Source organism: Dromiciops gliroides, chromosome 1 (assembly GCF_019393635.1).
Source record: "Dromiciops gliroides isolate mDroGli1 chromosome 1, mDroGli1.pri, whole genome shotgun sequence".
NCBI classification, from domain to species: domain Eukaryota; kingdom Metazoa; phylum Chordata; class Mammalia; order Microbiotheria; family Microbiotheriidae; genus Dromiciops; species Dromiciops gliroides.
Genome location: NC_057861.1, coordinates 656,110,243 through 656,122,917, shown reverse-complemented (window position 1 = coordinate 656,122,917; position 12,675 = coordinate 656,110,243). Strand labels below are relative to the sequence as shown.

Here is a 12,675-nt window from a genome sequence, read left to right as displayed (position 1 = left end):
GGCTCATTTAATACTTGTCCAATCTGAATGCTGGAGCTGTTTGGTTGAGTCCAACCACTACATCAAGGTAAGTAATGATTTGGCTGCTCTTAATTTCAAACATTGCCATTGGTGGTGTAATTTTCAATTTTAACATTTCATTTGGATGGAAAAATTTTAGAGCTGGAGAGGCACCTTAAAGATTACCAATGGGGGCGGCTAGGTGGCGCAGTGGATAAAGCACCGGCCCTGGATTCAGGAGGACCTGAGTTCAAATCCAGCCTCAGACACTTGACACTTACTAGCTTTGTGACCCTGGGCAAGTCACTTAACCCCCATTGCCCCGCAAAAAAAAAAAAAAATTACCAATTCCAACCTCCTCATTTGACAGCTAATGAAAATAAGACCCAGAGAGATGACAAAGTCACATAGATCAAGGTAATGGCAGAGCTCAGCCAAGAGCCCTAGGTCTCCTGTTTACCCCTCCAGAAAACACTGACGACATGCTAGAAGTAGCATTGAATTAACAACTGTATTTTCAGAGCTAGTAGCATATGGAAGGGAAGGGGAGCAGAGGGATGGAGGAAGGAAAGGAATAATTTTTAAGCACTTACTCCATAGTGCCTGGCACTATACTAAGTACTTTATAAATACTATCTCATCTGAACCTCATAACCCTAGAAGGTAAGTGTCATTGTTATCCCCATTTTATAGCTGAGGAAAGTGAGGCAGAAAGAGGTTTAATAACTTGCCCTGAGTCACACAGCTAGTATAATTGCCTGAGGCCAGATGATTTCTTCCTGATTCTAGGCTTAGCATTCTATCCACTGTGCCATCTAACTGTTCCTATGGTCCAATAAAGAGAGAAAAGGAAAAAGTTTCCTGATGCTATATCTTTAAAATATAGCTTAAGGAAAAATATGTCTCCCCAATTTAGCCACATACCTGAAATTCTACAAATCTTCAGTGTTTTTCCCTTCTTAGCACATGATAAGTATTTTTAAGGATCCCTCAACTTCTCTTTTTCTCTGGCACTCTCCATTAACCCTTTTCTACACCCTCCTTCCTCCCTCACCTCCCCATTTTTTTCTTTCTGTATTCCACTGTGGCCTGATAGCACAAAGGGAAAAATACAATTCTATAAGTTAAGATAGAAAATGAATTCAATGTGGGGAACTCGAAATGTGCTTGAGGCTTGGAGAAAACCAAAGCTCTTGGTGACTCTTGGCAGACCACAAGGAAAGGACACAGCAGAGCACTTTCTAAGCCTCCTGGAATGGTGAGCTGCATATTTATACAATCAGATTCACGTGGCAGGCTAATCTCCAACCTGCCCATGGGTCACTTCTCAGTTTGTAAATATGAGGTATAGGGGTCTTCTAGCGTGGAAGAAATATAAATGAGTGGGCTTGTTCACCATCTGCTATAGATTTTGGTGTGTTTTATGCTCAGGCTGTGTTTTATTGGCATAAATCATTTGGTCCTGAGGACATATAGTGCTAAGGTAAGGGGAACAATTGCATTTTATCATGATATGCAATCATCAGGTTTTATTTTATATAATTTACCCACTGAAAGCCTCCTGTATAGTACAATTCATTTTACATATTTGCAGACCAGAAGATGGTCTCTGGTGCTCTATCTTCTTACTGTTTGTTCCTTCTGAGTCTGTCCAACTTAGTTCCAGTCTTTCATGCCACCAAACTCACAAATTACCTTCTGTTAAAAATATTAGAGCAAATACTTTTATGTTCATTTTCCTGAGTAGGGAGTGAAGAAATAGAGCAAAAGATAGACATGGTGGTGGATAAGAAAAAAGGAAAACTATCCACTTCAAAAAATAACTGCTTGGAAGTTGGGATGGCTTAAAATTTCTTTGTGGTCATTACTGTATCTATGCAACCCATTGGGCAGTTTGCAGTCTGCATGGTTGGAGAGAGGGCCCCCGTCAATGATAGCATAGAACTACAGGAATTAGAGTCAGAAGTTTTATATAAAAGCAAGATACCCTTATTAATGTCTGACTTCAAGGTTCCCAGGGAACAGAATGAATATGTAATTAAGGAACTTTGAACTCACATGGCACAGAACAAATAATAATGACAAGAGGGGACCCTCTCTTATCTATTCAGCCGTTTATTTCATAGAGTCAGAGAGTGAGAGCTCTATGGGACTTTGGAGGTGATTAAGTACTCCTCTTTATATGCTTTGTTCATTCCTTGTTCTTGCTGTGTGACTAGCCCATCTTCTCTTATTCCACAATTCCTTGAGGCTATCTCTTACTTCCGTTAATCTGTATTTTTCATTGCTTTTGTGTTTGTAGCCTGCTCACATTCACCATGTCCATTGTGTTAAACTAATTTTTTAGGTATTCAGAGGCAGTTTTATTCCATGTCTCTTTGCCATATGGTAGAATGTTAATATCAAAAAATGGTGGGCCTTGGCTCTTTTCAGAAGCTTGGGGTCAGTTAAGGGGCTTTGTGATTTCCCAAAAGTAATGTAGCTTTCTCTGTTCCTACTTGGACCCAATGTGTTGTTTCTCTGGTTTTTTGTTTTGTTTTTGTTTGTTTTTTTGCAGGGCAATTGGGGTTAAGTGACTTGCCCAGGGTCACACAGCTAGTAAGTGTCAAGTGTCTGAGACTGGATTTGAACTCAGGTACTCCTGAATCCAGGACCAGTGCTTTATCCACTGTGCCACCTAGCCGCCCCCTATTGTTTCTCTGTAATGTTTGTTACAAATAGATCTGTAGAGATCTCTATAGATATTTCTTTATAGAGTTATAGGTATATCTGTAGATCTATGCCTATCAATCAATCCATAAACTTTTATTAAGTACCTTGCATGTTCCAGGCACTGTGCTAAGTATTCACTATAAGAAAAGCTCTATAAGGTATCCATCCAATTTCATGTTAAAATATGGGCAATAGGGGGCAGCTAGGTGGCACAGTGGATAAAACACCGGCCCTGGATTCAGGGGGACCTGAGTTCAAATCTGACCTCAGACACTTGACACTTACTAGCTGTGTGGTCCTGGGCAAGTCACTTAACCCCCATTGTCTCACAAAATCAAAAACAAAACAAATTTTAAAAAATATGGGCAATAGATATTCTTCATCCATTTGCACTTTGCTGTGTGGATAGCCAAACTAAAGTCCTTTAAGTGATTACAGATCTCCTTCAGGAGTATCTGCACTGTTCTGTGGCTCAACACAATTGGCACAATACTATTTGCAAACAGGAAGTCTAAATGGTGAGGTAGTATCAGACAAATAGAAATGGATACTTGTGGGTTTCATATTGACTCAGGAAACCTCAAATTAAAATAATTTTCATTTTATTATATTTTTGTTTACTTCATTAAATATTTCCCAATATCATTTTAGTCCATTTTGGGCTTCACCTGGGATTTCTGCAGGTATGTGAATGCTGGTCCTTGGGCTACATGTTTGACACTTCTAGTTATGACTTTGTGGTAGCTTTTGGGCCTGTTTCCTCGTGTGGTCAAAATCTTTTAGTGGCCCCAATATCGACAGAATAAAACACAAACTCCTTAGCCTGACATCAAAGGTAAGTCCTCCTCAATCTAGATAACAGGAGTAGATCCCTCAGATTGGGGGATCTGGCTTTTCCAGTTTTATTTCACTGACTTCCCCCTTCTATATTCTTTGTTCTATTCATATGGACCCATTTGTGACACTGTGCTCTTCACAGTGCTATTTCCTGCCCCCATGAATTTGTACATAGTACATAGTACTTAGAATAGAGTCTACTTGTTGAAGGTATAACTTGAGGTCACGTCCTCTATGCCAATGTCCCTAACTAAAAGTCAACTCTTCTTTAAATTACTCATTCCACTTTCATCTCTCCTATGTACTTTTTTTGGGGGGGCAGTGGGGCAATGAGGGTTAAGTGACTTGCCCAGGGTCACACAGCTAGTAAGTGTCAAGTGTCTGAGGCCGGATTTGAACTCAGGCTCTCCTGAATCCAGGGCTGGTGCTTTATCCACTGCGCCAACCTAGCTGCCCCTCTACTATGTACTTTTAAAAAATTCTCAATGGTACGATATTTATTTGAGTTGAATTTTCATGCCTAGTTGTCAATCTGCAAATAACCATAGAGAGCTCCACTGTATCCAGGACACAAGAAAATCTATAAAAAGAGATAGTGATGGGGCAGCTAGGTGGCTCAGTGGATAGAACACTGGCCCTGGATTCAGGAGGTCCTGAGTTCATATCCGGTGTCAGACACTTGACACTTACTAGCTGTGTGACCCTGGGCAAGTCACTTAACCCCAATTGCCCCACAAAAAATTCTCTAAGGGGTATAGGAGTGTTGAAAATAAAATAATTAAAACAAAAAAAGAGATAGTGATTCCCCACTGTTGATAATTCCCAAAGGAGTCCCTATCCAGCTGCTAAAGACACACAGGTACACAATTCTTCCAGGTGCAAGAGTAGTATAGTGGAAAGCACACCAAATTTGGAATGAGAGAACCCTTGGTTTTATTCTTAGATTTGCTACGAAAAGTCTTTGTGACCTTGGGGAAGTCGCTTAACCTCTCTTGGTCCCAGGTATAAAATGATGGGATTGGGCTAGATGGCTTCCAAAGCCCTTTCCATCTTGAAATCTATGATCAGCTAGAGTTGTCTGAAGATACCAGTGGATGTACAAGAAACTCACTAATCAATTCAGAATTTAAAACAATACACATAATGGGGCATAGCTACACACCTGTAATCCCTCTTATTTGGGAGGCTGAATCCAGTAGGATTGCTTAAGTTTACTACTTCCGGGCCATAGTAGGGCTAAAGTGGGTTGGGTATTTGCCCTAAACCTGGCACTAATAGTGGTGAGTTCCTGTGAGCCAGGAGCCACAGAGGAGGGAACAAAATAGCTTCAGCTAGAAATGGAGCAAGTCAAAGCTTCCATACTCATCAGCAGTGGGAGTGGTCCATGAGTAGCCACGCCACCTCCAGTCTAGGCAAGATAGGGAGATACATACAAAAACTACAGGCAGGAGGATGAATATGAGTGTGATATTGTCCTATACTGTCAGGTGCCCTAAAGCTTAGAATGAGTTGAGATCGACAGGAAAGCTAATGTGTTTTTTTGTTTTGGTCTATTTTGTGCTACATTGGGGAAAAGAGGAAAACCAAAGAAGGGATAAGACTACTGCCTTGGGTGGATGGGATGATAACTGACAACAGAGATAAGGCAGGGATTTTCGACTCTTTATTTTGCTACTGTTTTCTCTGTAGAGGAGAATGATCTTTTGCACTGAAAAATGACAGAATGAAAATAGATAACAGGACTTGATCCTTCATATCAGGGGAAATTTCCTAAGAATTACATCTGTCCAAAAGTCTAATAGGTATGAGGGCAGTGCCAAGAGAGCAGAACAGAGGAAAAATTCTAGCCAAACTCTCCCAACATTTCCCTTCAAACAACTTTAAAATAATACAATTGAAGCCCGGGGCAGCGTAGCCAACAAAAGGTCAGGATGAGACATTTTTCCAGCCCAAGACAACTTGGCAGGTCAGAAGGAGAGGTCTGTGGGGGCTGGCCTAGAGCATAGTGGGGTGGCAACAGCAGCCTTATTAAATCTTGGAGGCTTCAGTGATCCCAATAGCAGCAGCAGCAGCAACTCTGGGAGTTCTCACTACCCAGAGACAGTAAGGGGATTGGACAATTGGTTGGAAAGATATGACAGGGGACCCTTCGCTGGCATTGGATGAAGGACTGAGTGCTGCTTGGGAAATCTATTGCTCTTTACCCGGTTCCAGGTTGGAGAGAAGTGCTTGCAGTCACAAGGGGGCTCTTGTCATTGTTTCAAGGTAGAAAAAGATCAGGTGCCTTAGTTCCTGGTAGCAGTTCCATGGTGGAAAGGTGAACACAAGTGCTTGTGATCACAAGGGGCTACCTCAAGGGAGAAGGAATTCTACCTTGCTAAGGACCCCACTGAAGACAAGGAAAAGAACTGCCTCACCCTCTCAAGAATCTTTTACCTCCTCCAACGATGCTCTGAAATTCTAAATTACCAAGAAACAGAGTTGACTGAACTTCATTGCCAAGCTTATTTCCACTGCAGACTGATCCTCTACGCTAAGAATAATGTTACTTTTTTTCTTTAGGAAGATGTCAATAGAATATTGCTCTGAATTGTTTTTTCCAGTAATGGCATTGGGTCCAAGGTGATTCTTCATACTGTGCTCCCTAATAGGATAGCATAGGTTAAAGTAGGACTGTTGTTTGTCGTTCCCTTTGAAGAGGAGCAATGACATCATGGGGTGATGTCTTGACACATTTGTGAACTGGATTTAAGTAAGTAAGAGGTGAACAAAGTTGTCAGCCTTATTCTCCCTTTCAGAGTCATTGAAATCCAGTGGCAAGACAAAAGTCAGGACAGCTGGTGATGACCTGGGACACAATGGATGACCTTGGGGTCTCCGATCTATGACCAAGCTTTAATTGTTCCACAGCACCTGCTTCAGCTGCCTTCGTAGTCATTGAAACAAACTGTCTTCATCTTCCCATTCCACCAGAAAAAGTCTTCACATGCTTGGGGTAGACATCCCCCTAACTTACTGATAGTTGTGAGGCTTGTAGGTTACCCTCAACCTGGTTTAGTCCATCTGCCAAGATGATTTGCCAGGGTATGGATGCTGTGGATGTCAGAGCTTCTTGAAACCACAGGTGAGAGTTGGGTGTTCATCTATCTTTGGTGTTCAGAGGATAAAATGGGATAGGATAGCCCAGGATAGGATGAAACAAAGTGAAGTCTTCCACTGGAAAACTTGGCTTCTTTAGCATTGTCCCATGGTAGGGGAAGAAGAGGTACCTTCTTCCTTTGACCAATTGAAATGATATTATTAAAATGCTTAGCACAGTGTCTCATACATAGTAGGTACTATACACATATTTATTCCCTTCAGCCCATTTGGTCGGGTAGCTTAGCCTTCCCCAGTCTACCAAACTAGGTCATCCTTCAGTAGAGAACAGGGTTCTCCCCAATATCTGTTAGCTTCATTTCCCATTTTGTTCTCTGTATCTTAACATCTGCCACAGACCAGGAGAAAGTCTACCACTAGAAAAGCACTAAGAAGTTACATCCCAGGGCAGGCCAAGTCCCCAGCTTACGTTTGGTTGCTGAGAGCTGCGATTTGTATTGCCCTCTGACCAGCCGGCAGGTGGAACCATCTCCATTGCAGACTCCACAGTTATCTTCCTTGACGGTACTTCCCAGCTGGTGGTCACAGCCAACAATCTGGCAAAAAAAAATAAAAGAAAGATGTACAGTTCAAACTAAGCACCTACTGATGGAGAGATCCATCTCTGTGACTAATAACCCCCAAATTATTCTCACATCATCCCTAGAGGGCTATAAAATATGTTACCCATGAAGGAGTCTGAACACAGCCAGGAGTCTAACTGAACTTGGGAGTTTGAAATTCAGAACTGCTCCAAATGGCTTTTGCAGTTCAGACATAGGGGGAGGGAAAGCTGGAAAAGTTTTTGTGTATATATGTGTGGACAGATCTATTTATATGTGGGCATATATGTGCACTGACATATGTATATGGGGAGGGGATGAGGAAAGCAGATCATTGTCCCCCCTCTCTCCTTCCTTCCCTCTTTTTTTCTAAATCCCAATTTGGTCTCAATACAATTTGTGCATGAACTAATTAATTTTTTTAAATTATCAAGTGCCTACAATATTCAATACATGGTATTAGGACCACTGATAAAAAGAAGTTGATTTATTGTTGCATAAAAACAAAAAAAAACCCAAGTAAACCAAAAAAACCCAGAGGTAATCCCCAAGCAGAGAAGAAATGAGACTCTTAGACAAACCATAACAGGTAATTATTAAAGATTTACTATGTAAAGAACAATGCTCTATATGTTCTGAATTTAGGGAAATGATCAGTAACTTACAGAATTTTAAGCACAATTGGGTAAGTCCAACTCAAGCTCATCAATATTACTAACCCATATGAAAATATAGGTGGCATGGCTTAATTCTCTATTTTCTTCCCTCAACTTCCAGAATCAAAATCAAATCTAAGCTAAATTTAATCCCAATTTGTTTTTAGAATCATGGGATTTAGATCTTGGAGGACTTTAAAAAGAATCCAGTCAAAGATCTTCATTTTATTCTTCTTTAGTTTATTGATGCTTTAAAAAAAACCCAGCTATTTCCTGATGAACCTCCTCCTCCCATCACCACACACAATACAAATTGTTCTGTTATTCCTCAATAAATAGGTACCTACTTTGTTTATACTTTGTAACTAGAAAAAAAGAAGCTGCTACAAATATTTTGCTGTATTAGACCTTTGTTTCCATCTTTGACCTCCTTGGGGTCTATGCCCCCTTAATAACTAGGTCAAAGGGCAGGAATAGTTAAAGGACTTTTCCCTTTCATTCAAAATTACATTCCAGAAGAACTGGATCAATTAACTGCATGCGCAGCTGCATTAAAATTATATGCATATGGAATACTGTTGTTTTTAGGAAACACTGAACATGAGGCATCTTGAAAATCATGGAATGACTTGAAGTGATTCAGTGAGAAATAAGCAAAAGGAAGAGAACAGTATACACAATGACTATAATCGTGTAAACAGAAACACCACTAAAAGGCAGTAAAACTCTGATTATAATGATAAATTCCAGTTCAGAAAAAAGGAAGCGGGAGTGATGATAGAAGATACCTCCCTCCTCTCTGTAGAAAGGTAAGGTACTGCAAATATGGCAAGTGTTACTGTGGTATACACTATGCCAGATGAGATTGATGTGTCAGTTGGTTTTAGTTCAGTTTGTCTGTCTTAATAAGGACTAGCATTTATAGAATGCTTTACAATTTGCAAAGAACTTTATAAATATCTCACTTTCTTCCTACAATATGCTTGGGAGGTAGATGCTATTGTTATTCCCCATTTTACAGATGAGGAAACTGAGGCAGACAGAGGGTGAGTGACTTGCCCAGTGTTACCTAGCTAGTGAATCTCTAAGGTCAGCTTTGAATTCTGGATCCAGTTCTCTATCCACTCTTCACTTAGCTGCTTTACAAAGTCAGTTGTTCAATAAACATTTAAGTGCCTACTATATGCCAGGTACTGTGCTTAGTATTTGCAGTGCTTGGAAGAGCAATAGTTCTTGCTCTCAAGGAGTTCATAGGAAGAGTGTGAGGAAAATGCATGAACAGTTTAGGGTGAGGGATGGAAAAGTTTAAGGGGGAAATTGTGGTGCAAAAGCAAAAGGCATAAATAATCCCCCTTAAAATAGGAATAGAAATAGTACCCTTAAAAAAGAAATTATTTTAGTGTGCCCGTCTTCCCTCAGCCTTTCTGTCAGCGACTATTTCTTTCTTTTGTTATCTTTAATATATGAGATGACACTTTCAGAGTTGCTTTAATTTGATTTTTCTTATTAGCTGTGGCTTGCATAAAATGTGGTTGATAGTATGTGTCTCTTCTTTTGAAATCCATTCATAGCTTCTGACCACTCTCTTTTGGTGAGTAAATCCCTCATTTGACTCATGAGGGAGCTGGGGCTTAGACAGGTCAAGTGATTTGCCCAAAGTACCACTTAGGCTGTCCTCCTTGTGCCTCCCATGCTCATGATCCCTATTCTTGGTTTAATTTAATTGTTTCTTCTTTTTGGCTCTATTTAATAATTGCAAACATCTGTCTAGGCAATTGTTAAAAATATGATTTATTTAGCATTCGGTTTTGTATGTGCTGGGTTTTAAAAAATGCAGTGGGTAATGTGTACTTTTCAAATAAAAAAAACCCAAACACAAACATCTTTTAAACAGATGACAAAGTTATAGCTCCTTCAGAGTAGCAAACATTTTCACATGAATAATCTATTAGGAAAACATTGTTTAAAAAAACCCAACACTTGTGTTTAAAATGAATAGACAACAACTTAGTCAAATCTCCTCGGTCAACTTGCTGTCCTCTTCAACCTACTGGAGAAATCAGAGTCCCTGTCTCAGACTCCATTTGAGCTTTGTCTACGTGGATCCATGTTGTGGTTAAAAAACCCAAACCCTTTGTTAGTGTCCTTCTACAAGACAGCAACAAAAATATTTCCATGGGCAAGAAAAAGTATTTGTGGGTGGGCTGATAACCCTGCAGGCACTGGTATGTACTCATTCCTCTTTGGTTCTGTGTTGTGTGGCCTGGGAATTTTTATTATTATTATTGGTGGCATTGTTTGTACCATCAACATCACTTTACAAAGAATTGGCTCAATGGGCTTTACTTCATTCATCAATCAATCTAGTCACTAGCTAATCATGTTGCAAGCAAGAAGTCTCAAGCAAGGGGGTGGAGGAGTAGAGGGTGGGAGAAATGCCAGTTGAACCACTAACCCAATCATTCCAACATGTGGGCCACAGAGTCATGAATCCAAAGGCAAACCTAACAATACTTTCTGTTGATTGTTTAAAAAAACTCACCCGTAAATGCATCGCTATTTTTCAAATTACGAATAAAACACAAGTTCATTTATAAATGTTATCAAAGTCAGAGTAGGTTTTTGACATTATGTATGTTCTCCAAAAATGGACACATAGTACACCCTTACTTGTGTTGGAGTCTATAACATTTCTTGACATTAAATAGGGATGCTGATACTCTTAAAAAGTTGGGAAATATAGCACTGAATCATTTGATTCTCTTAAGGAGCTCCCACTTTTGTTTGAGAAAACATTTTGTATATCTTAGTGGCCACTTGAGTTTTGACTATTACACACATACACACACACACATACACACACACTCCCTTGTACTTCCAAAATATTTGGGGCTGTGAAGAAAGTGCTTTGCTCTATACAGGAATGAAATGACCAAGGAATATGAAAAATCTATCCTCTCTAGTGGGAACACTTGAAGTTTGTCTGAATTTTCTCTTCAAATTACAAAGACCTCTGATTTCCCCCAAAGGGCTTAGATTTCTCTGGAACTGTTCTCTGTTATTATTTGACTCAAAAAGGATCCTACACATTTCTTACTGATGCAAAAGCTGTATTGAGAACAATTCAACTTTGCAAATCTAGAAAAACAGCCATGCTAAGAATAGTTAAATGGAAAGCGACATACTTCAGGGCTAACTTGGCCCCAGCACTCGATTTGGAACTCTCAAGTGTGGGTTTGTGAACCCTAGGAAATGAACCAAGTTAGTTCTAACTGTGTTTTGTTTAACTTCATTGTTTAAATGACTAACATCTTTCTGACACAATTGTTTTTTTCTTGATATCAATTCTTCTTTAAGATGCCAAAATACTCCAACTCAATTCTTTTCTACATGTGGAATACTTTTCTATCAGATATAATTTCCTTATTTTTATCCAAATTGGCCCTCCCCCTTTTAAACTTATATTAGGCAATCAAGTCACTGTTGAGAGACTGGAATCTGCTGACATTCAATAAGTGCTAAATAATACATAAGTAAAAAATACTAATGATAATCTAACACTGTAAACTGAGAGGAAACTAGGGGAGACATCAGCCTTGGACCTACTCAATGGAGATGTTTACTGACAGAAATACTAGCATGCTACCAATTCAGAGAGAATATTTTAGATGTAAGATACTTTAGTGCTTCAAAAGACCTATGATTTTCAAAGAGTGGGAACTCCTTCTGCAAGTGAAGATCACAACTATTTTATCCTGTGTGATTCTTGGCTATGACATTTAAAAATCCTCTATAGCATAATATGTGGGATGCCTTTCTTTTTCTTTTCATGTCTCCTGGGTTACCAGTGTATCATTGAGGCTATACATCTATTGCTGCTCACTCTCACTAATCAGTTAACCTTTTTCTGATATTATATATTCTTAGTATTAGAGGCAATGTTGTCATAGTGCATTGTAAGCTAGACTTGGAGTTAGAAAGACCTGGATTTAAGTCCTTCCCCTGACACACAGTGATTATGTGGCCTTGGGCAAGACACTTCATATTTCAAGGCTTACTATCATTTAACCAATCCACATTTCCGTTTCTTTCTTCTATTCAAAGCTAAGCCATTCTCACTGGGGCAGCTAGGTGGCAGGGTGGATAGAGCACTGCCCCTGAAGGTGGGAGGACCTGAGTTCAAATCTTACCTCAGACTACACACACACACACACACACACACACACACACACACAAAACACCTCCCAATTTCATGGTCCTCTTTGAGAATGAAGGACCACTACCACCACCACCACCAACAACAACAACATGCCATTCTCAAACTGGATTTCAAAGTTTTGTGAGTACTGCCTCCACCAATGTGGATTGTGACTCCTCTTTAATTTAGCAGATGATCTTTGAGAGCTTCTGTGGATGAAAATATAACCAGCTTGTTGCCTGGTGATAAGCCTTCCCCAATTCTGTTAGGTTGTTCCTCAGCCAAAAGATCTATAATAAACCACCAAGCAGGGGGCATCTAGGTGGCACAGTGGATAAAGCACTGGCCCTGGATTCAGGAGGACCTGAGTTCAAATCTGACCTTAGACACTTGACACTTACTAGCTGTGTGACCCTGGGCAAGTCACTTAACCCCAATTGCTTCACAAAAAAAGTCACCAAGCCTGTGGTCTAAGTCTTTCTCAGTGGGCAAGTTCTAAAATTGACACATTATTCTCATAGCCTTTGGAACTAGGGTCACCTCCATGGCACAATGAGGCACTGCAATGGAA

At 40.0% G+C, this 12,675-nt stretch overlaps 1 protein-coding gene across 2 annotated transcripts in view; it reads right to left on the bottom strand.

Annotated features, from left to right (window-relative positions):
* Nucleotides 1–12,675, bottom strand: part of ADAMTSL1 (ADAMTS like 1) — a 1,070,304-nt gene that overhangs the window by 253,416 nt on the left and 804,213 nt on the right. For both annotated transcript variants that reach the window (XM_043978110.1, XM_043978111.1), the window contains one exon: nucleotides 7,118–7,244. In XM_043978110.1, the coding sequence (XP_043834045.1) occupies nucleotides 7,118–7,244 (127 nt within the window). The remainder of the gene's footprint in view (nucleotides 1–7,117; nucleotides 7,245–12,675) is intronic.